At 40.1% G+C, this 23,111-nt stretch overlaps 4 protein-coding genes across 5 annotated transcripts in view; 3 read left to right on the forward strand and 1 right to left on the reverse strand.

Moving 5' to 3' along the window:
• Positions 1 to 300: 300 nt before the first annotated feature.
• On the forward strand, positions 301 to 2,854 carry msrb2 (methionine sulfoxide reductase B2). Its single transcript, XM_005912071.3, has 5 exons — positions 301 to 636; positions 1,045 to 1,142; positions 1,539 to 1,615; positions 1,786 to 1,933; positions 2,083 to 2,854. Exons 1-5 carry the CDS (start codon positions 522 to 524, stop codon positions 2,212 to 2,214), a joined length of 570 nt encoding a protein of 189 aa, XP_005912133.1. The 5' UTR covers positions 301 to 521; the 3' UTR covers positions 2,215 to 2,854.
• A 140-nt stretch (positions 2,855 to 2,994) lies between these two features.
• c8g (complement component 8, gamma polypeptide) lies at positions 2,995 to 9,282 on the forward strand. The gene is made up of 7 exons (XM_005912070.3): positions 2,995 to 3,305; positions 4,195 to 4,340; positions 4,806 to 4,876; positions 4,953 to 5,060; positions 5,176 to 5,280; positions 5,612 to 5,647; positions 9,161 to 9,282. Exons 1-7 carry the CDS (start codon positions 3,123 to 3,125, stop codon positions 9,178 to 9,180), a joined length of 669 nt encoding a protein of 222 aa, XP_005912132.1. The 5' UTR covers positions 2,995 to 3,122; the 3' UTR covers positions 9,181 to 9,282.
• Positions 9,283 to 10,309: 1,027 nt separating this feature from the next.
• ptgdsb.1 (prostaglandin D2 synthase b, tandem duplicate 1) lies at positions 10,310 to 11,835 on the forward strand. Its single transcript, XM_005912068.2, has 6 exons — positions 10,310 to 10,483; positions 10,643 to 10,782; positions 10,894 to 10,973; positions 11,060 to 11,173; positions 11,266 to 11,367; positions 11,451 to 11,835. Exons 1-6 carry the CDS (start codon positions 10,388 to 10,390, stop codon positions 11,468 to 11,470), a joined length of 552 nt encoding a protein of 183 aa, XP_005912130.1. The 5' UTR covers positions 10,310 to 10,387; the 3' UTR covers positions 11,471 to 11,835.
• Positions 11,836 to 12,888: 1,053 nt separating this feature from the next.
• cntnap2a (contactin associated protein 2a) overlaps positions 12,889 to 23,111 on the reverse strand; it is a 385,507-nt gene continuing 375,284 nt past the window's right edge. For both annotated transcript variants that reach the window (XM_005912066.2, XM_005912065.2), the window contains 3 exons: positions 19,141 to 19,413; positions 16,293 to 16,364; positions 12,889 to 15,294 (listed from right to left, as the gene is read on the reverse strand). In XM_005912066.2, coding sequence (XP_005912128.1) covers positions 15,095 to 15,294; positions 16,293 to 16,364; positions 19,141 to 19,413 — 545 coding nt within the window. In that variant the 3' untranslated portion in view covers positions 12,889 to 15,094. The remainder of the gene's footprint in view (positions 15,295 to 16,292; positions 16,365 to 19,140; positions 19,414 to 23,111) is intronic.

Genomic DNA, 23,111 nt, shown 5'->3' on the forward strand with positions numbered 1-23,111 from the left:
ATACATGTGTATATGGACTTTGTGTAATAGACTGGCAAATAGCCAATATTAGCTATTAACTAAAGCAAAGCATACAGGAGCAGGTTAAATAAATAATAAATGCTAGAGAAATCCTTTCATGTTTCATGTCTCTAAAAGAATTAAATAAATAAATATGGCTTACCTATTTGAATGTCATATTTTTAAATCAACAAATATCTCTGTATCAGTCTTAAAAAAAATCTAAAATCTAATCTTAGATTTTTTTATTTTAATTTTTTGATCCATATACGCACTCCCATTCAGCAGCGCTTACTGCGCTCTTTGCACAGTGCTGGCAATAAAATACGACTGAACTCCATCCACTTTGACCTTTGTAGCTTCAGTTGTGTTTTGTGACCGTGTAACCCCGCTAACAGCCCGGATAAGTCGAGCGAGGACCAGCCCAAACTCGCCGCGGCGTGAAAAATCTCGATGGGGCAAGTTTGCTTGGCTCCACTGAAAGCTGCACTTTAGTCGCACTTGACTCCACTGGAGCAAACATGTCTCGTTTCGTCCGCCGGATTGTCGCTGTTGCCTCTCAACACGCCACAGCCAGAGCTGCAGAGGTACCGAGGAGGATCCCCGGCATAATCCGTCCCGTGTCCACATGTCAAGGTACCGTGAGCGAACTTCTGATTTATATCAGCGCTGTACTTGAGCTGCAGCTCGCTGCACCATCATGCACGAATGTTTACTATTAGAGGTTCTACATCTCTGTTTGAAAGAGTATTTCAGAAGTTAAGTGGAAATTCTTTGAGATTAGAATGTTTATATTTTAGTCTTAGTTATTCTTTAAGAATATATTTCCAAGCAGCCTCACTTTCTCAGCTTTAAAGTTTTCAGAGTCTGTATTATTAATGGTAATGTGATCAGATAAGAAAATGCATGAATTACAGGAAACTCTGCCACAAATGTGGCTTTAATGATTCACTCTCTCTCTCACACACACGCACGCTCACGCGCAAAACATGTGGTTTGTTTTAAATATGCATATCTAAAATGTGTGACCTTTGCTCTGTGCAGGCCTGCAGTCCCTCACACGTTACAGTGAGACTACAGACTGGCATAAAAAACTGACCCCAGAGCAGTATGTAGTCACCAGAGAGAAAGGAACTGAGGAGGTGAGTCCAGTGTATGAAAAAAACAAAAAACAATATAATTATTATGTAACCTAATGCCAAAGAAGCTTTGTGTTCAGAATTAATAAGTGGAAGGTTACACGTGCACATAAGCACACCAGCAGAGTGACATACATTATCTCATCAACAGCAGCACATTCTCAGGTGGACTTTGATCTGCTCTGTGTCACAACGACACACTTTTACTACATTATGAATTAAATACAGCCTGAAAAATGAAACGCAGAGATATTTCATCTTGTTATAACAGGACTAAGGACAAGTCATTGTATACACTTGCAAAACCAGGGTGCTGAAGAACACACAGGTAGTGAAATGAGCAGTATTTCTGCTCCTTACATTGTGATCTGGTGTGTGTGTATTTGTGGATGTTCTCAGCCCTTTAGTGGGATCTACCTGAACCATTTTGAAATGGGGATGTATCACTGTGTCTGCTGTGACGCTCCACTCTTCAGGTAATACATCTAACCAATAAAGGGGTATGCACATTTTCTGGACTGGACCATAATCTTTTATTAAAACTCTGAAAAATGAGGGCTTACTGGTATAAGATGATTTTGCTGTTTGCTCATTTTTAAAAAAAATCAGCAGATGTTTACTAAATTCTTCCTTCCTCTCTTCATAGCTCCGAGGCTAAGTACAACTCCGGGACAGGCTGGCCAGCATTCAATGAGGCTCACGGGACATGGGAGGGTGATGAAAGCCACACCTCCATCATTCGGCGCCCTGACAACAGCCTGGGCAGCCCTGGGACAGAAGTCCTTTGTAAAAATGTGAGTTGTGCTAGGAACCAAAAGAAGCCAAGGTTTCATTCAGTTTAGCTGTGATACTTGTTGTTTGTGCTATAAAGCAGAGGTTAAAGTAAAAAAAAAAAGTGCACAAACGTCTGACTTTTTTGTGTTTCTGTATCTGGGTCACACAGTGCGATGCCCACCTTGGCCACGTGTTTGATGATGGACCAGACCCAACAGGACAGCGCTTCTGCATCAACAGTGTTGCCCTCACATTTAAAACCAGAGAAAACGACAAACCTGATGAGGATGAGTGTAACTGATGGACTTCATCAAAACATTAAAAAAAACAGGACCATGTTTAAAGAACTTCCCTTTTGTTTTTTGTGGGGGGTTTAAAGTGAAAAGCTATGTGATGTGCAGTGGGATGAATTGTGGGTTAAACTGGAAGTGAATTGAAACCAGTTTTATATTGCATATATTAATGGATATATGGACTGGAGAGATGTCTACACAGGACAGGACTACAGGACTCACAGTAAATCATTTTTCTGCTCCAATAATCTTTTTTCTGTTCTCTCTTTGTCACTGGTGTTTTTACTGTTTACTAATGTTTGTTAAGTATTTTGCCTTAACTGTCATCTGAATGAAGGTCTTCTCATATGAGCCACTTGGAACATATGTATAGGATATGTGAAGCCATTAATGCCACGAAGTGTTTTTAACAGCATTCTAATGTTTAGCATATTTTCATATCTGGAAAAAACAGTCAAAAAAATTGTTGTTCTGCAGGATTGCAAAAACATTGCTGTGTTTTTGGTTTGTAATCTGAAGTTGCGTGTACATATCCAGCTGAAGTCTTTGATGGCAATCACGCAAACATGACCGATCCTTTTTTTTTCCCCCCAATAAATTCACGTCTAAATCCGGCGCTGTGCTGCGATGCCCCCCGATGTTTGCCCGTAATTTATTGCCGCCTCTTGTTGTTCAGAAGTGCACACCACAGCACTTTAGTATGGCCTCATCTCTACCATGAAGTTAATATTTAACTCAGCAGGCCATCCTCTGTTTCACACTGTTTGTCTCTGGGTCTCTGTTTGCTTATCCATATCTTCTGGGTATATGTGTTGCAAGTTGAGTAAAGCAGAAAGAGAACAGCTGAAGGGAGAAACAGAGCAGGGTGGACAGAAAACCTATAAAACAAAAACAAGAATTGTTTGTCAGCGATACAATGGCTGGACTATGGCGTTGCATACTTGCAGTGGTGATGTTGATGTGCGTGTACCTCTGGGATTCTGCTGAGGCTGTAGGTGGAGCTAAGAGTCGACCCCGACCCCAAAGACGACCTCCCAAGAAGCCAAAGATCACACCTATTGACCTGACCCAACCCGAACAAGACATAGACATAGAAAGGGTAAGAAATAAGATAAAGAAGCGGAATATTTTCACTGCTGCTGCATTGGGCCCTGGCTGCTCAATTCAATTCAATTTATATAGTGCCAAATAACATCAGCAGTATTGGGTCTTTTTCTTTTTTTAGTTAATCTTTTTAACCTTCTGCTGAAGACAGTGAGATTCATGAAAAAGCTGCAACTGCCAAGAGACCGACTGTTTCCAGGCAGTTGCAGACGTCGCCAACACAGCAGACAGCTCTGTGTGCTGTTATTTTACCTCTGAACACTGTTTTTTGATTGTTGTACCGTGTCACAGTATGATATACAAATAGGACTGCAGAAGAATCTGTGGAAACTATGTGAAAGTAACTTAATGGTGGATGAGTCAATATAAACATAAGAAAATAGCCAGAAAGCTATTTTGTTGCTTTGATTAGATCATGACACACAAAAGCGCTCTGTCCCACTGGTCTAAGAATAATCCAACAAGTTTTTGTCCTTATATTCTATGTGGAATCGAAGTAAAGTATTCAGAGACTCGAACACGTCAAAGGCCAGTTCTGAGAAGCCTTTATTCTTCAAACTTTCGATCGCTGTGAAAGCTCTGATTTTTATGGATTACTGTGGGGGCTGCTGATGCAGGCAAACTTGCATAATTGTGTCAATATTGTGTTTGAGGCAATGAGGGAATTTTTCTGTGCAGGTGAACGGATATGAAGGGGATAGAGCAGGGCATTTAAAAGAAATGTTTTGTTTTTGTTTTGACACGGGAACATTTTTGGAATTTTGATTTCAGTGGGATGGGATGAATTAGAATAATCCGATAAGACATTTGTCTATGACAAATTGATTGATTTTGAGATATTTTGAAATCTTGTTTTTTCCTTTCTCTGATTGGTTGTGTCCTAGATGCTGGGAACATGGTACCTGCTTAATACTGCCTCCAAATGCTCTTACCTGGTAAATCACGGGACCAAGGTGGAGCCAACAGTAATCACCATTGCTCGTACCGCTACCTCTAATAAAACGCTGTCTGTTAGCACCAAAACAAGGCAGTGAGTACAGCTGCACATGTGGCTGATTCTTCTGTATGTTCTTTGCTTTCTTTCTATTTTTTTGGCAGCAGAGGGAGCCAATTTCTTGAATCCCTCATTCCATTCTTACTGATATTATTCCTTGCCATGTGTTTAATGTTATTTATGCATCTTCAAAAACAGGAAGGATGAGGTAGAACAGTTAAATCCGTCAGCTTTTCTGCTAACTCTTTTTTGGCCAAACTGACCTAGAAGTATAATATCCCATTTAAATGTGGCTTGTGTTGTTTTTGGAGAACATTCTATGAAAGCTTTTGTTGCTGTATGAGTGCTATGAAATCTTTCTGGCCTCAACAGAGAAAAAACAAGTTTTATTGATTAATTTGTCATGCACTGTCTGAAAAGTACAAAGTCTTCTCTTCTCTTCTCTTCTCTTCTCTTCTCTTCTCTTCTCTTCTCTTCTCTTCTCTTCTCTTCTCTTCTCAGTAATCACCAGTGTTGGGAGATATTACAAGTCTATCATCTAACATCAGTCCCAGGAAGACTGACAATGAAAGGTCAGTTTTGTTTCTTAGTGTCCCAGAATAAAGCAGGATCCTGTGTGTACTTTGCTCTCTGTTCTCTATATACCAGGATCTCCCCCTGAGCAGAATATTGAGATAGTGATTGGGGATACAGACTACAATTCCTATGCCATCATGTACTACCAGAAACAGGGCAAGATCACAATGAAACTCTATGGTAGGTTTCCTCCCTTACTTTTGTAGGTACTTTATATTGAGCAGCACAGCACTGTTGATGCTTTATTACTTTGGTAAATATGTTAAAGGGTTTTTGTGTTGTGCTGTGTTCGCAGGGAAGTCTGTGGACAATCTGTCAGAGCCGCTGCTAACCAAGTTTGAAGAGCTTGCTGCAAAACAGAATTTGCAGCGGGCCTACCACTTCCCCTTCCCCACCTACAGTATGGCTAATTTTACAGTTATCATACAGAATACTAATAGCAATCTATTTCATGTAAGCTGGCATTTTGAAACACATGATGACTGCATAGCTAGACAAGCTCTGGATCTCTGATAGCTAGATTAACCAAATGAATATACCGTGTAACCTTTGAGAACACAATCCAAATATTTTCTGAACACAGTGCATTACAAAATAACACAACAACACACTACATATGTAGTAAATGACTGGTCAGGGAAAGTCACACTACTACTAGCCATATGTTGATATATAGTAAAAGCTCCCCAGAGGGCTAAATAATGACATGTGAATTTATTTTTGCTTTCCAGGTCACTGCGGTGATGTGGATCGAGATCATGTGATCAGTAAGTTACATGCTGTTTTTTCTTTTTAAACATTTTTAAATGTATTAACTTAAGTGACGTATGTACATAAAAGCAATCCCCTAAAAAGAAAGGGTGATAATGTTTCGATTTGTCACAAACAAAATGGCCAGACAGAAACAAGATAAGCATGTGCAATGCCACTGAGACAAACTTATATTATTTTTCAGGTTTTTACTTACTGGTGTAGTATGCAGGCCTAGTGCTGACAAGTACATCCACGAGTAATTGCATTCCATTTCCCTGGCAAAGCGCTCACGACTTATTTCCTAGCATTTTCTCCCATGTACTGTAAGAAGCTTCACTGATTCAGTGCAATATAATAAATAATATTAACAAATTGTATTTATGCAGATTTTTTCTTAACAACATGCTTTACATAAAGAACTGCAAACAAGAACTAGAAAAATTTGCATTTCCTGCGAAAATGCTGTGTGGATGCCTTAACGCTGAAGATGTCTGCTGAAAAAAGCTGAAAAATTTGAAATTAAAAAAAAAAAAAGAAAAAAAAAGATTGCCCTGAGCAGGATTCAAACCTGGCCCTTCTGGTCTAAGGGCAGTTATTTAGCTTACTGAGCCAAACTCATTCTCACAAAGAAGAGGTGGAGAGATTGACAATTGTGCTGAAATGAGCAGAAGCTGCTGAGAATTGTGCTGATAAGAGGTGAAAAGGCTGCAAATTTTGCAGAAAAGAGGTGAATAAGCATAATTTCTGCAGAAAAGAGGTTTTTGCTGAAAACAGCAGAAAAAACTGAAAATTTTGCTGAAAAGAGTTCAATCAGCAGAATTTCTGCTGAAAAGAGTTCAATCAGCAGAATTTCTGGAAAAGCTTAAAATTCTAATGAAAACAGCAGAAGAGGCTGAGATTTGTGCTGATAAGAGGTGGAAATGCTGAACCAATCAGAGGTACTGCTTCTGTCTGCTTCATCAAGCTGTGTACTTGTATGTATTTCTGCCATGGAGCGTTAACAAGAATCTGAGGTCCATATTAGAAAAGCTGCCAAAATCATAAAATGTTGCCGAATTGTAATAAATTATCAATATGAATTACAGGTCTGTGATAGTGTATTAATTTGAAGTGGAAGAAAACATGTAGACAAGGTGGAATTGAACCCACGACCTTTGGGCTTCAGACCCGTGTCATTATCATTGGAAGTCGAATTTCCCAGAGGAACCCACCCGAGGGATTAATAAAGTTCTATCTTATCTTATCTTATCTTATCTTATCTTATCTTATCTTATCTTATCTTATCTTATCTTATCTTATCTTATCTTACCAACTGCGCCACTGGGAAAGAGAATGGGCACCTGGAAAATAGGGTGATGAGCAGTCAGAATTTTCAGAGTTTGAAAACTGAGAGGAGGACAGATTTCCACCCCTCAAACAAACGTAATTTATGGCACAATGGTAAGATGACTGTAAAAACTGCTTCGACCTTGAGTGTCAGCAGTGTCTGAAGATGAATTGGCACAAGCCTCATGTCTTAACTTTGCTTTGTTACGGAGATATGACGATTTGAAAATGCCTCTCATTAGAGAAATCCAGCGCTGGTTTTGAACAAACTCCCCATAGACTTTGAATGGAGAGTTTTAAAACTTTTTGTTGCTCTGAGGCGATTTGATAAAAATCTGTAACTTCCACAACAGTGATAGTGACATTTTCTGAAAGCCAGCAGAAATACCTACGTTTTCATGTATAATTTGTGGAGGTTGGGTGAAAATTGAGTGACTAGCAAGAAGTTGTTCGGACATGAAGAGAAACTTCAGAAAGCAGCAGCTCTCACTCTGAGTTAATTGCATAGCAACCATAACAACGCATGTATTTTCTGAAAAATCACAAAGCTGCAACTGAAAACTTAAAGAGGCATTAAATGAAAACGGTAACAGATATGAAAAAGCTGAATCACACAGGAAAAGACCAATCATTTGAGAACGTTTTAAAGTTTGAATGGAGTTTCTAGGTGAAAGCATGAGCATGTAGTTAAGTTTCGAAAACAAGAACGTTTTAGCAGAATTTCTGAAGTTTTCCATTGATTTCAATGGGACAAATTAAAGGAAAAAAGTGTAATATTTTAAAAAGTATAATAGCAATAAACACCAAAAGATATAGCCAGAAAGAGCAGAACAGATTAGAGTTTGAACTGAGAAAATCGGCTGAAAACTGAGGGAGTAGTTAAGGTGCAAAAAACGTACGGAAGCGACAAGAATAAAGGATAAAGAATAAAGAGAAACAGGAACTCAATACCACACAATTAGTTTCACCCCAAATGAGCTGCAGCTTTGCGCTGTGATTGTGGCTCACGGCACTTTCCCCTCACATGTTACTAGAGGAAAAAAAACACACTCATCTTGAGCTGTTTGTGTTACCTGGTTAATATATTCTTCATAGTTTTTTTGTATAATCTAAGCTAAGCAGTATGTTATGAAAAAACAAGTTATTGACTTAAAAAATGTAATTAAGCCAAAGGCAATAACCAGTGTGCAAAACAAAATGAGGAGAATAATTCAGATCCCCTTTGGGCAGTAACTTAAATGTTAATATGTACAATGTTTAATTTAAATAAATGAACAGTTTAAATGTATTAAATGCCGAAGCACAGCAACAATGTACATTTAGTTTAGGCTAAAGCTCTCGTCTAGTTTCCTGCAGTGTGGTTTGATTTGAATAGCTGATGAGGATTCTTGAAAAATGCTGTGAAAGCTAAAATCACCATGTGATAACAGTACTTGCTCACTCGGTGAGTACCTCCCTACTGACCTCCTCAGAATCACGTGATTTTTGTGTACAGTAACTTTGGGAAATTTAATGAGGTCACGCAACCTGAAACTGAGTTTGACATTTTGGATCCCTCATAAGTACAGCAGACAGATGTGACATTTTCAATGCTAAAATACACATTCGAGCGCTGTTAAAAACAGCAAATAAATCAGTTTTGCATACTTTAAAGTCAAAATCTTGTTTTTGCTCAGAAGCGCTTTTATTTTATGAGACAAATGGGTTAAATGGCAAAATATCACCAGTTAAATGTCTATACTGTAGATTAACAGAAGCATAAAGGTTCTTCACACCATGTGGGATATGTAGCTGGTCAAAGCAAGTTATAATCATGGCTCGAGCATGGTATCAAACATGTGGGTAAAATGGTACATGTCATGATTTTTAATCATCCTGCATATTTTGTACAAAAAAGATTTGACAGCTACAAGTAGGAAGATATCACAGAGTGTTTCTAAGCGGGAGACCCACTGTTGAATAACAGTATGAGGTTTTTTTTTTTTTTTTTAAAAATGGCATCATGTATCACTTGGGGGAAAAAAAGAAAAAGAAAAGTGAGCCAGACCTTCTCAGAAACAGTGCTGACTTTTGTTCCTGCAGGCTGTGCTCCTGCAGTCAGTTTTTAAAACGTTGTCAACACGTTATCTAACTTCCACTGCCTGCTGAAAAACATCAGCACGGTTTCTCTGTAATTTAACCTGGCATTCCTTGTTTAACAGATTGTGTTCCCACATGCTGAAGAGGCGGAGCTGAGGGGACGATGGAGAGCAACGCTTTTGAATTCACCCCTAACATTAAATGTCCTCAGCCACACACTGAATAAAAGGACATAAGAGTCAAATCAAGCTGTTGTTGAATGCTTTTAATTGTCTTTATTTGCTGTTTGCTAATCCTGTGGTGAGATGGAAGTGTTTTTTTATCCCGAGATTTACCATTCAGAGGTGAATGCACATTTTTGTTTTGTGCTTGAGGATGCAAAAATTGGATGAGGGGGCCAGGAATGGAGATAATAAGGCCCAGATGTCACAAGGGTGGTTACAAAACTCACCAAAAGTGCCTCTTACCACTTCCCCTCGCTCCAACCAGCACCTCTGTGTGTGTGTGTGTGTGTGTGCCTGTTTGTGTGGATATGTGAGTGTTTCATAACCAGCTGATTACAAGTCTGTGCTTGTCTGGTCTCATAACAGAGGAGAGGTTTGATAAGTCATCGGTACATGTCAGCAAAAATAAAGAATTCACAGCTAATTAGCACTTTATGTAACAAGCAAATGATACAATACACAGAAACAAAGTTAACGGGGGATTTGTTGTAACATAAATGCAATATTTAAATTTAAACAAGTCAATAGTGCATGCTCCAACTCCCTGGTAGTTACAAAACTCAGAGGTTCTCACCGAAATTCTGCATGCACCAAAGGTTTTATGAAAGTAAGAAAGAAAGAAAGAAACCAGTACAATGATGTGAGTCAGTGCTCAGAGTCTGCAAGGAACAATCAAGCCACTGTATGCAACACTGGCAAAGTTATTTATGAGAATGATTTTTATTTTTTTTTCACCATGAAGTTCTTAAAAATCCCTGACCATGCAGGAAATACTGGATGCCAATGGTTTATCATATCCAGAAAAATGGAAAACACACTGATTTTATACATGTGACATTTTGGCCAGGCATGCTTGGACACTAATGTTTAAACCCCATCCCTTCTACCCCTGTGTCCTGGCTCTATTCACACGTGCCAGTTGTGTAACAGCCGTGATTCGCCTGAGGGTTTTTGTAATGGTGTAGCGAACAGCAGGATTGTGGGGAGGGGGAGTGGGGAGGAGACAGAATGGGGGTAGGGCTGTACCCTGCAGCAAATATAAGAAGCCTCCGCTTGCTCCTTCCCATCAAACCGCCTTGACACTCCTGATCACTCCTTGCTGCCTAAGCACAGACAGAAGAAGCCATGAGGAGCACACTGCTGAGGATGCTGGCCGCCCTGGTGTGCGTGCTGGCTGCATGTGCAGATGTCATGCCCGTAAAAGACTTCAACCTGGAGAAGGTAACAAATACACATTTAAAAAGAAAGAAGTTATTTGTGTCTGTCTTTGGGTTGTTGCACAGACAAAAACAACCCCTCACTTTTAGAAAGCAGAGGGGGAGCAGTAATGCAGGTAGGGTTTAGATAACCTCTTTTTAAACAGTGTTTGCTTTCTTACAGGTGGCGGGCAAGTGGTACATGGTTGGCTTTGCTACAAATGCTCAGTGGTTTGTGAACCACAAAGCAACCATGAAGATGGGGACTGCTTTCTTAACTCCTACTGATGTAGAAGATCTGGACCTCTCTTACTCCAACCTGAAGTGAGTATAATTGTGCTTTCAAAATAAGATAAAATAAAATAAATTAAATGGCAATGATTGTCTTTTTTAGGGAGGATATCTAATAAACTGGTCATTTTTTCCCCATTTAAGTACTGATGGCTCCTGCTGGAGAATGACTCACCTGGCTAAGAAAACAGACACTCCTGGACGTTTCACCTTCCACAGCCAAAGTAAGTAGAGACGCCTTTAAAACTGCCCCAAAATCTGACATATATTTGAATACTTAGATTTAACAGGATTTCTGTGACCCCACCAGCTTGGAACAATGACAATGACATGCGCATTGTTGACGTTGTTTACGATGAGTACGCCCTGGTCCACACCATCAAGACAAAGAATGGGGTGTCCGAGGTCCTCAACAAGCTTTACAGTGAGTTTGTCTTACCAAAATAAGAGTAACTTTCTAGGAATGCTCTCCGGGATTTGCTCATTCTTGAAGAGCGCTGTCATTTTTTATTGTAGGTCGCACTCCCGACACCAGCGCTGTCCTGCAGGAGAAATTCTCGCAGTTCTCTTTGGAGACTGGTGTCCTCGCTGAGAACATTGTTATGCTGCCCAAGAATGGTAAGTTAACAGTATCAACAATGTAACTGATTCTGTGAGCGAGGCAGACCTTCGCTCACCAGCCTTTCTAATATGCGTTACAGGTGAGTGTCCCGACGCCTGAGGAGCCCAAATCTTCCATCTCAGCAGCATCCCCCACCCCCCCACCACATTCGTCCAACCCCTCTCCCCCCCACAGTCATGACGGATTCACAAAGCTACACCCTGGGACAATGAACCTCAAGCATTTCACTCTGTTTTCTGCTGCACACCAAAGACCAACCCTGATCCTAGTTGAGCTCTCATACTTGTCAACATGCACATTAACTGGGGCATCAGAGTGGAACAATAAAGGCCTGCTTGTAAGAAAAAAAGGGACTGAAGTACACGGAAATATTATAAGTTGTCTTTTGTAACTTCCGATTTCTTTTGCAGACTTTTTTTTCTCCTGTTTTCCAACCTCAAAGCTAATAAAGCTGTTAAAAAGTGTCTGATTTCACAATAATTTTGTGTGTGTGTGTGTTCTGTGAAGGTTTTTTTGGAAGCTACCTGAATATTTTAACACACAATGCTCCCCATCAGCTCACTGTCAGGCATGCGAGAGTGTGTTGGATACTTTACCACATTACATTAGGACACAGTCCTTGTCAAAGGGTTTAAGAATGAGTTGCAGTTATGCAAATATGCGGCTGCGAGTGATATAGGCAGCGATTCAATCGACAGACATAATGAAACGAAGATTATAATAACACAAACTGATTATGGGGCAGCTATATTGCTATTTAGTTCTGGATCATGGCAACAGTAATAACAACGACAAGACAATACCTCGGTTCAAAGGTGTGGGCAGACAAACAAACACAAAGTAATAAGAATTAATTTAATTTAATTACCAGGCACGCAGGACAAATCCCTCCTGAGGAAAAGCAGAGTAGCACTAAATTTCTGATGAGTAAGAGATATAAAGACCTGACATCACTTTAAAATCAAACATGCTGAACCTAAGTGAACACATTTATCTACAACTTTATCGTCTTAAGGACACTTCAGTCCTTTTTTTGTAGCGCCTCATTGCTTTGGGTACCTTTGTCAGCAAGTTTATATTTGATATACTTTCATATATTACTTATTACTGATTCTGAATATAATTCATCAGCTATGAGCTTTTAACTTTATTTAGTTTGGTAATCTGTCATTAATCATCAGTGTGTATGCTCTGTAAATCTGGGTGACTAAGAAGGTGCACTGTCTGCCCACCAGAGGGCAGCATATGACCTTCTGGAACTTCCACATTTGTTCATTACGGGCTTTTTAAAAGGAAAAACTACATAGCGTTTATTAAATATTATATCAGTTTTATATAATTTTAACTTATATAAGTCGAACTAAAGCAAATAGGTTAGATTCTTCCATAGTCCCTGTTTCTTAATGGTTACATGGCTAAGACACAAAATGTTCCTTGAATATCTTTAGTACTGTCTTTGATGTGCATCATTACGCTGCGAGTGTCTGAACAAGAAGAAGAAGACGAAGAAACTGCTATTAAAGATCAAACACTCTTTATTGAACTCAAGAGAACTAAAAGCAAAACATGTGGGTTAAGGTTTTGCCTGTCTGCGCTGATAATCAATTATCATCGCCGTTAAGTTCAAAACATATATCGAGGATGAAGTTATGCATTTTAAAAGTCTGAAAATCAAAATCCAAAAACAACAAAGCATCGGTAGAGTCACTTGTTTGCCCTACGGGATGCGAAGTAAAAGCAGATGAATACTTCTTTGAGGCCTCAGTAGAAGGCAAGCTGAGCTCAGCAGCTGCTCCTAATGTCTCACATGAAGTGATCCACAGCAAGCGCTCGATCACGAGGCGATTCGTGATTCACTGCGCGAGCGCCGTGGGAGCAATTTGATCAAACAGACATACAAAATAAAGCAACTTCACAACAAAATAGAGTTGGCAGCAGGTTTCAGCTGTAACACGTCGTTCTGTAGAAGCCATGGTAAGGTAAACAGGTAAACATAAAAATAACTTAAACATAAATAGATTATATTTGAATGCATGTTGGACCGCAGTTGCACACTGCAGGGTGACGCTCGTGTCTGCCTCCTCATCCTAAACGTGTTTTTCTTGCAAACGAGCAAATGACTCACACGTCATCAAACATGCATGTTGTTGTGTGCATGTGTGAGGGAGGTGTAAGCGTGTGCGTTGAAGCTGCTACTGCTGCACAAATACTTGGAAAGTCTGGCTTTTTTTTTAAATTTCAAAACAAGTTTTTTTTCCGACCAAGATTTTTCTGGGTAAGTGAACACAGCACCATTTAAATACAACATAAAAAAACAGCTGAAAACGCTATTAAGTCCGATTTCGTGCAGCAGCAGTCAAGTTTTTCTCGCAGGTTTGTGATAAGTAGTGTGAGGCAAGGCCAAACGGCTCAGCACCTTGAAGGCACGCTGGAATAATAAGCCAATTATCTTCTTAACTTCGTCCCAGGTGTTTTTCAGATATAAATTGATTTTTCATTTCACGCTGCTTCGCCCACTTAATGCCTAGTGCATCGATGAAAACTCAGTACGCATCAGTCAAGCTGTTTGGTCTGGTCTTCGCGCATGCCCAAACGGCCCCTTCTAAAGCTCATTTTGCCCTAATTCACCTACGCATATACGCATGCATGTGCTTTAAAAACTACAGCCCAACACTGGTTTCAAATGTATAAAAACAAAACAAAAAACCAACTCAAATATCAAATTGAACATGAAAATCTGACATAAGACTCAAGTGTTTGGCAAAGAAACAAACAAACATGCTGAAGCCCGCACGAGTAAAGGCTCGCAGATTCACTCATTCCAAATCCAAAGAAAGCTGCCGTGACGATGAAGATGAAGAAGATGGCGATGATGGCGTCATGATTTCCCCATCATGCACTGAGAAACCTCTCGGTGCCCTTCCACAGAAAGGAGTGTCCCTTACAATCGAATGCCATAAGATTTAAACGTAAAACTCTGTATTTTACACGTTTATAATGCGACAGACGAGACGTGTGGCGCCACTCTCATATAGATATGAAATTTCTAATTTGCTTTATGCGTCTGACACTAAATAAATCTTTCGAGAAAAGGGAGAAAATAATATCATATTTACAAGGTGACTTTTGGCATCCATATTCAGTTCTATATTACCACGACATGAATTATGTGACAAGCTGGCGCATCCGCAGTTTGAAACAATAAAAAATACAAAGAAGAAGAAGAAAAAAGAAAGAATAAAACAAAAACAAAGGTTTGGCATGTCGATTTGATCATTTTTGATATAAGAGTTTTGTTAAAATATAAAATCAAAACGCAACAGGGACTGGCAATAAACCTTTGCTATCACACGACCCAGTAAGTATAATTATTTGTCATATACAGTATTCAAAGGACTCCTGAAAACTCCCAAGCACGATACAAAGAAGGACAAGCCGGTTAGTATATACATGTACAGTCTCTTACAGCTGTGCTCAGTTGAATAATTGTCCCTTCCTTCTCTTTCTAATACTCTGGATATATAAAAAAACAGAACAAAACAAAAGGATTTCTGTACAGTCTTCCCCGTTGCCCCAACCTTCCCTGGGAGATTATTGTCCTTTTGAATAGCCAATCCTCTGTCCATTCTGTGATTGGCCTTGACTTAAACCACCTCTATCTCTGTGGCATTGGATGATCTAAAACATTGCTTTCCCTCTCTCAGAGTTCTTTCTGATTGGCTGTTAGATGAACCATTCCTTCTTTGATTCGTCAATGGTTTCTGGGTTGTCGGTGCCGATGATGGCCGTATCCGCTGATTCCGCGGCCGACTCCCCGCTGCCCTTTGCCTCGTTGGTGTGGTAAGTGCCTTTGTGACGGAACATGTAGCGGATCAGGAACACCAGAGTGCATAAGATGGTGAAGATCACCACTGCGATAATACCTGTAGTAGAGACAGAGAGGCTTTTTCAAATACTGCTACCAACCTGCTCTGACCATGAAATTCCTCATATGAGTCAATGTCTAAGCAAAGGCAAACACAGCCTGCTTCTGCCATCTCAACTGGGAGATTAATGTAATTAAAATGTATGTATTGCAATGTTTGCAATGTAATTAGAAACATTAGTGAACTGTAGTCTGTTTTTGGTACTTTTTGGACAGAAAGAAGGAATTTGACTGTCACTTGAAAAGTATAAAGCAGACGTTTTTAATAGTTAACTATGATCAGAATGTCTGTGATGTAGCAGCTCATCCGGGTCACGATCCATCACAACCACTGGTTATTGTAATGTGTGAAGCACAGAGAGCAAATAAATAGTAAATGGGGCACTTAGCACTCAAGGCAGTTTCTTCTACAAGCCTCATTCACCCAATCACACACACATTTATACAAGTGCTTTTTTTTATACCAAAACTCCTTGTCTAACATTTACACACACTCCAGCGGATGCATCAGGTGGCAGCTTGGGGTTCAGTATCTCGCCCAAAGAAACTTTGACCTGCAGACTAGAGTACCCAGGGATCGCCACATTCTACCTCCTGAACCACAGCCGACCCAAGCGATAAAGCCCTGCTCAAATGTTTTGGGCAAGACACTTACCCCTCCCAAAGTAAAAGCTAGTGAAGATCAAAAGGTGCTGCATAAATGCCAACCATGTGGCTGTAGCTCAGGAGGCAGAGAAGGTCACCCACTATGCTGCAGTCTGCATGCCAAGCAAGCTACAGCAAGATACTGAACCCAGAGTTGCTCTCCGTTCCATTTATTAAAGTTTGACTGTCAGATAGAGAGTACTTAGGCTATACTTAGAACTATATAATAAATTATTAATAAACTCACTGAAAACTTTAAAGACCTCTTAAATGTGGAAAATCAATTAGCAATAAAAAAACCCCCATGTTTAAGCACTTTTAACTTGATGATATGATAATGGCACTTTGTACCTCCAATGATGGCAGAGTCCCTGTTGACTCCATCGGGAATCACTCTCTCCTCATTAAAGGGGAACACTGCATCTAAACAAGAAATGAGAGAAAGACACAAAAACAAGCTGATACAACAGTGCACATAGAAATGCCCAGCAGATCAGGAAAGTGCCTTTTATATACGTACGATCTCTATCAACACAGAGCTTAATGGCGTCTCTGACGTTCTTCAGCAGTTAAAAGTCAAAAGGAACGATTGGTTGGAGAACGTTTGCTAATTAATAATGACGTGTCTTTGTCCTGTCTTCCTTTCTTCAACCCTAACCGGTCGTGGCAGATGGCCGCCCGTCCATGAGCCTCGTTCTGCTCGAGGTTTCTTCCTGTTAAAGGGAGTTTTTCCTTCCTGCTGTCACCAAAATGCATGCTCATAGGGGGTCAGCTAGATGCATATAAAATGACTACTGATAGATAAATAAATATATAACTACACCGTCTCATGCATTTCATGGTTTTCATTAATCATTCATCGAGCTCAAGCAGTTTACACGCCTGCTGCCACCGTTTAATTGCAGTGGTATTCCCTGGATGTACAATGAGTGGATGTGAAAAGAGTTGAGATGAGTGGAGGGTGTGTAATAAAAGAAAGAAGTAAAATGACATTGCTGAAATTGCCAATAACTTCTCTCAGCAGAGAGCCGCTAACTCTCTGCAGGCTTCCATAATCGAGGAGTTCTGTGCAAACACAACCTCAATATGCATATTTTAACACAGGAAAAACATCACCCTGCTATGAGCCCGTCAGCTATTTGTAATGCAGGCTGTACTGCCCATAGTTCTCCTGGGAAGTCACAAGCATGAGTAAGAATCAGTTTTAGCAAGCAGAATCATGGCCTGAATGCTTTGTTGTACCAAACACATTTATTTTGCCAAGACGACCACTACAGTGTCTCTGTAGGTGCCTCTTGTTATTCTTTTTGTTTCGTTTTATTATTTTATTTTATTATTCGCATTATTATCAGAGTGGGGATTACGCTGGAGTGGACAGGAGGTGAGGGCCAGGTGGGGGAAAGTCAGTAGAAGTCAGTGGAGGAATAGAAAAAGAAAAGGGAAAGAAAGGGGTTAAGGCCCAATCTAAATCAATAATTTGAACCTACATAGTTTCAGGCAAATTAAACAATAGGCCAGAAAATACAGCTAGAATTTTTCTCTACTCTATTATTTTTTTGCTCATATAGAATAAACATGCTAATCCACGCTTTGGTTCTCCAAAGCATGAAATCGACACGCATGCCAGCAGGACGAGATGCTATATTTAACGTCAAGAAGTCACTAGTAAGCAAGGAAGGTATGAAGTACATTCCAGGGTCCTTCTATGCAAAAAAACGATTAAGCTAGGTGGCTAATATGTATTTACATGTACAGTGTCCAGTGATTATTGGTGACCACCAGTGCTACCTCTCAGCCTCCTAGTAGATGCATCTATGGTATAAATGTGAAAATCCCAGGTGATTTTCAGATTAACCTCTGACGTTGATCTCAAGGTTGAGGTCAGTAAGATTTGAACTTGTCCAAGAATTGTAGTAGATGCACATATGGTATGGATTTTAACAAATACTACGACGATTGGTTCTCAAGTTATTGCATTCGTTTAATTGGGTATCCACGCCGCCCGCCTGGCAGGGTGACGGCAAAACCCCATCAGCCTTTTTACGGTGGGTCACACTTCAAAAATACAATATTTTGAGCTTTCAATTTTTTTCTTTTAATTTAAGTTTGCTCATAAGCTCCTTACATGGACTCGCTCCAGCCTGATTGGGTGAGTTCATCATGTTAAAACTGAATTTTAGTGAAAAAGTTACCAGAGCCTCTACTAGAGGTAGTGAGATTATAATAATAATTCAGCTGCTATACATCAAACAACAGCTAAAGAGGGACCACATCTGTGAGCATTCATTTTATGCTAATTATGTATTAAGTGTCATATTTCATGGTGTATGCCTTCTTATTTATTTCCTTTGTATTTTCGTATGTACCATGGATTTTTATTTATTATTTATGGATTGTTATGTTGTAATTTTATGTATTTCTTATCTGGACTATATTGTTGTGCATTGTCTGGTGGTGTTTTTGTTTTTTTTAAATATTTTTTTCTTATTTATTGTTTTGAAATTTAAATCATGGTTACCTCTGCTAGCTGCATATGCTTGGATGTAATTGGATAAAACTACAATGTATTTAAAAGCATAATAGAAAGGTGAGAACACAGAAAAGTAAACTGACAGAAACGGGAAAGGATGTCATCACCAACAAAAAGAAACTAACGCAAAAGAGTCGACTTGGCATCGCACAATCATTACGAAAGTGGAAGGATGGAGAGAGGTCTCAATATGTTATAGATCTGAGCTATCTATAGAGAACCTAAGGCAACATAAATAATAATCCACTTTGTAGACGGATGGCTGCGAGCAGACTTCGAGTGAGGACCTGGAGTCGAGATCGATGGACTGGATCAATTTCAGAGAGCTCAACGCTCCCAAAGGCACAGTTGGCACGGAGCCTGAGGAAAACGGATGCTTCCAGAATGATGACACTAAAAATACTAAAGACTGCCGCTGGATATATCATTAGTCTGTGTGTGTGTGTGTGTGTGTGTACGGTCATGTAAACACATAAGTCTTAAACTAGCATTTCGAGGATACTTAATGAACACTTGCTCTGCTGTGAAGAAAAACTTGGGGCTATAAAGGAGCTCTCCTTTGCCACCCAGAACTAACACATCTGCATTAACTGTTCAGACTGCACAGCGTTGCTTTTTCTTATCAGTGAGAAAAATGAAAAATCAACCTGTTGAGCATGTTCCACTCACCTGTTTTGTCCAGATGCCAGGGATCTGTTGCAGCAGACATTGGTGGGATAGTGAGAGGTGATGCCCCGCAGTTGGACTCCACCAGTTTACCCTGGTAAGATGCAGGTGACGCAGCTGCAGGCTGCTTTTCTGTTGGCGTTGCCTGAGACTTTACGGCTGTTCTGAGTGCAGACTTGAGTGGGGCAATTCCGTTGAACTCCACCCGCGACAGGCAGCCAATGAAACCTGGGGTGTTGTAACGCTCGATGATGACTGGGTCTATGTGTCCAGTTTCTGCACAGAGACAGGATCGGAGAGAAGCTGTCATCACCAGATGACTTTTAAAGAACCTATCTGTTGAATGTTTACTGAGACAGGTTAGTTATCTGGAACTACAACTTGTAATTAGATACTGAGAGAAGAAACATCAGGATCTCTACAAATGACTACAGAGCTCGAAATAAACAATCGACAGACACAACAAACTCCACGTACAGCTCTGAACAGTCAAGCATTTGTAGGCGTCAGTTTTTGCTGATGTACAGACGAAACAAACTATGCAAGTTCAATACACCCGGTCAGATTAGGAATCCACACAAGAGAGTGAAGGCGAGGCGGAGGAGGCAGAGGAGGTAGGAAGCAGAGGAGGAACACACACTGACCTCTAATGTCAAATTAGAAGATGAATAATGAATTACAACCCCCGCTGCTCTCACAGGCTTTGTTTCTCTGTCGCGCTCTGCTTTTCTGCAGTCACTCTTTTATTCATGGGTTGATTTAGCAGCACAGCAGTGAGGTGATATTTCATATTCAGCGTTTTTTTTATTTTGGTTTCAACCGAGCACGGATACACGTTGCTCATCCTGCTCTTTGTAAGCGGCACTTATAATCATATAAGAAATTTTTATCACACTTTTGTGTGTACATACGGATGTTGAAAGCCCAAACAAGGGTTCATTTCTCTCGATCTTTTTATTGCAATGTAATCCGTATATAATCACAATCACATATATACGTTCAAATAATGATAAAAAAAGCTAGTTTTCTTCTTGTTGTCCACTGTGCTAACACATGACAGAAATAATTTGTAATAATTGCCATAATTTGGAGGGTAGGAAATTGCCCGAGGTCCACTTACTGCCAAGGCAATTCTGATAAATTCAGATGTTTAAAAGCAGCAATTTGTGCACTCATACAGCCGCCTCTCAGTCCAGCCCCCTCTCGCTCTCTCAGTCCTTTGATTTTCATCCCCTTTTGTTTTTCAAACGAAAAGTACTTCAACACACAGACTCACACATAAATCAGCGCCTGAACTGCAGGTGGCCCGCCGAGCTCGGTCCAGCTGGGCCAATATCTTTGTTCAATCTGTGGATTTTGAGGGCTGTTTGTAGCTTGCACACGGCATATTTTCACGAGTGGAGAAATATCGATTTTTTTTTTTAACCCTAACAGTTATTTGGAGGCGACTGAGCAGTTGTTTGTTTTAGCGCTCATATGGCCCAAGGTCAAGCGTAAAAAAACAAACAAAAAAACAAAAATTCACTCAAAAAGGTCAGGTTATTCCAATAAAAATCACCAGAACAACATAATAGTACACCCACGCATGAATTATAACCCATGTGGTGGAAAACACCATGCAGGAGAAAAAGCCCTGCAGTTATTAAAACCCTTTATTGCAACACATAGCCAAGGCAGAGAAAAAGAGCCTTGAGACACAATCTGCAGACGAGTCTAGACAAACTCCCTGTTATCTCCAGTCCTTACGTTAAACCTTAGTGTCCAACCCTTATATCAAATCTGCACACTAAAACTGAATGGCCAGTCTAATGCAGAAGCTAAATTCCTTTGGCATGACAGTACACATTAATGCCCCCATAATGTAAGAAACAAATTATAGGTGCAGACACACACTCACACACATATCCTCAAAGAAAATGGAAGAGATGCTTTTTTTTGTCTGCAGGCTGCAGACAAAAAAAAAACAAAAAACCCCTCTAACACCTACAGTTCTGTGTAGACATGAAATAAACTTGCCATGCTGGCATAAACCTGGAAAGATAAAAAAAACAACAACAACAAAAACACACAAAAAAGCTGCCATTGACACTTTTTGGGAAGATGAAAAATGTACTACCTCTACTTGTGTGTGTAGACAAAGCCAGGTTTAAATTTTAACATGCATGGCTGCAATGCTTCTGCACAACCATGCCACACCCAGAAGAAAGCACTGGACAATCCCACAGATGAACAAGGGATGGCCAACTACAGTGCTCTGTGTATGTGTGTGTGTATGCACTGGTTTATTTAATGAATCCTGTTATGTTAGATGATGGGGTTCTGAGTATCTGGACATGGCTTATAATGCAATTCTCTCTCTTTATTCCATTTTCATGGGTCCAATACAAGTATGTACTGTACATGTGTGTGCTTGTGCACTATTGATTGTGCTACCAGGAACAGAGCCAAGCACTACGTGAGTTTTCTTAGTATTCAGCTGAGCAGACCTCCTACAGACACTTGCACTGTTTGTATTCTGTGCAGTTTGTCTTTGTAGGTGGAAAACAATAATTATGCAGACACTTGTGTTGAAGGTATTCATTTTTATACGTGTACAGACGCACTCAAACTGAACTGCAGCTCTGCATCCCTCGGTCAATCAAGTCTCAGATCCGAGTCTCTCTTCACACCTCGAAAATGCCTCGGATGGTGAAACTGTAGGAATTTGCATATGCGTGGGGGTGTGCAAAATAGGTGGAGAGACAGGTACAGGATGGAAACAAGGGCCTTGCAGTATTAAAGTAAACACAGCCAGCAGATTACTGATAACACGTAAAATGAATATGAATGAAGCTCTTTCTCTCCTGTGTGCCTGAACATGTGTTGATCACTGCAGAGGTCTGTGTGTGAATACTAATAGGCTCTCCGTTGGGAGGCTCCTCTCCACATAATGCCATAGGCAATGCACTGAGAGTATAGCTGACAAGCTTCCCTTACAAATCCGCATGCTTGTAGTTTAAACGATAGAACATTATTCTTAAACATCACAAATGTTACACCATGCTTTCTATTTAATGTTAACGCGCCGACACCATTATATAAGTGATACTAGTACAGAAAACACTCCAGTGATTTTTACCTTGCAAGAAAACAACCTTTGTGCATCAGTCAGATTCCTGTATTTGGATAAACCTTAGACTCAACTATAGTATTATTCTATCAAATAAAATCATGCAGTATCTCAGGTCAGGAAAAACTGAACATTAGGTAACCAGAGATTTCTAATGGGTGGTTTGCTTGGCTCCAGTGCTTAACAACACATTAATACGTGATCATTAACAAGTAATATCACCTTGTCAGAGCCAGTCACCATAACATCGCGGCTTGTAATCGCTTCTTTAGCTTGCCGTGATGGCGTCTTATGGAGCTTCCCAGACTAATCAATAAAACATGGGCACAAACAAACAGCTTTCCACACACTTAACATAATTAGAAAACAGAGGAGCATAATCCATTATGCTTTAGACTGAAATGATTTAATGTAGCATCATACGATACACAGAGCGTGTGTTGCATTGTATCATGTATCATATAAGCCACCCTTATAAATATACCTAAAGACATGCTCGCTAGTGCACACGCATACACGACTGTAACAAGGTCAGCGTGTTGATCAGATGTGACCGGTGATATCGTATGCATAATTCAAAAGGTGAGGGAGCACATAAAGCTGCGAGGAGAGGCCTGCTGTGAAGATAATGGGTAGGTAGGGGATGTGTTTTGAGGTGGAAGAATTGCCTCAAGAGGAGGAAAAAATAGGAGAAGTTGGATGAAAAAACAGAAGGCAGGATGGAGACGACTGCAGAACTAGTATCGAGGGAGGGTGTGGCTGCCTCTCCAAGAAGAAGTGGTGGTAAGTGGAAAGGTGAGAGACACGAGGGGAAAATAGGGTGTGGGAGAAAAGTCTCTGATCTGAACGTGTGTGTGTGTGTGTG

The sequence above is a fragment of the Haplochromis burtoni genome, unplaced genomic scaffold, assembly GCF_018398535.1.
Source record: "Haplochromis burtoni strain Fernald_Lab_line unplaced genomic scaffold, NCSU_Asbu1 Contig_1, whole genome shotgun sequence".
In the NCBI taxonomy this organism is placed as follows: Eukaryota; Metazoa; Chordata; class Actinopteri; order Cichliformes; family Cichlidae; genus Haplochromis; species Haplochromis burtoni.

What these genes read in the sequence shown, in the direction of transcription:
- msrb2 (XM_005912071.3), top strand. Translation starts at nt 522, where the DNA reads ATGTCTCGTTTCGTCCGCCGGATTGTCGCTGTTGCCTCTCAACACGCC. An exon ending in TCCCGTGTCCACATGTCAAG is followed by an intron (nt 637 to 1,044) that starts GTACCGTGAGCG and finishes TGCTCTGTGCAG; the next exon opens with GCCTGCAGTCCCTCACACGT. An exon ending in CAGAAGTCCTTTGTAAAAAT is followed by an intron (nt 1,934 to 2,082) that starts GTGAGTTGTGCT and finishes TGGGTCACACAG; the next exon opens with TGCGATGCCCACCTTGGCCA.
- c8g (XM_005912070.3), top strand. Translation starts at nt 3,123, where the DNA reads ATGGCTGGACTATGGCGTTGCATACTTGCAGTGGTGATGTTGATGTGC. An exon ending in AAGACATAGACATAGAAAGG is followed by an intron (nt 3,306 to 4,194) that starts GTAAGAAATAAG and finishes GTTGTGTCCTAG; the next exon opens with ATGCTGGGAACATGGTACCT. An exon ending in CTTCCCCTTCCCCACCTACA is followed by an intron (nt 5,281 to 5,611) that starts GTATGGCTAATT and finishes TTTGCTTTCCAG; the next exon opens with GTCACTGCGGTGATGTGGAT.
- ptgdsb.1 (XM_005912068.2), top strand. Translation starts at nt 10,388, where the DNA reads ATGAGGAGCACACTGCTGAGGATGCTGGCCGCCCTGGTGTGCGTGCTG. An exon ending in GGTCCTCAACAAGCTTTACA is followed by an intron (nt 11,174 to 11,265) that starts GTGAGTTTGTCT and finishes TTTTTATTGTAG; the next exon opens with GTCGCACTCCCGACACCAGC. An exon ending in TGTTATGCTGCCCAAGAATG is followed by an intron (nt 11,368 to 11,450) that starts GTAAGTTAACAG and finishes TATGCGTTACAG; the next exon opens with GTGAGTGTCCCGACGCCTGA.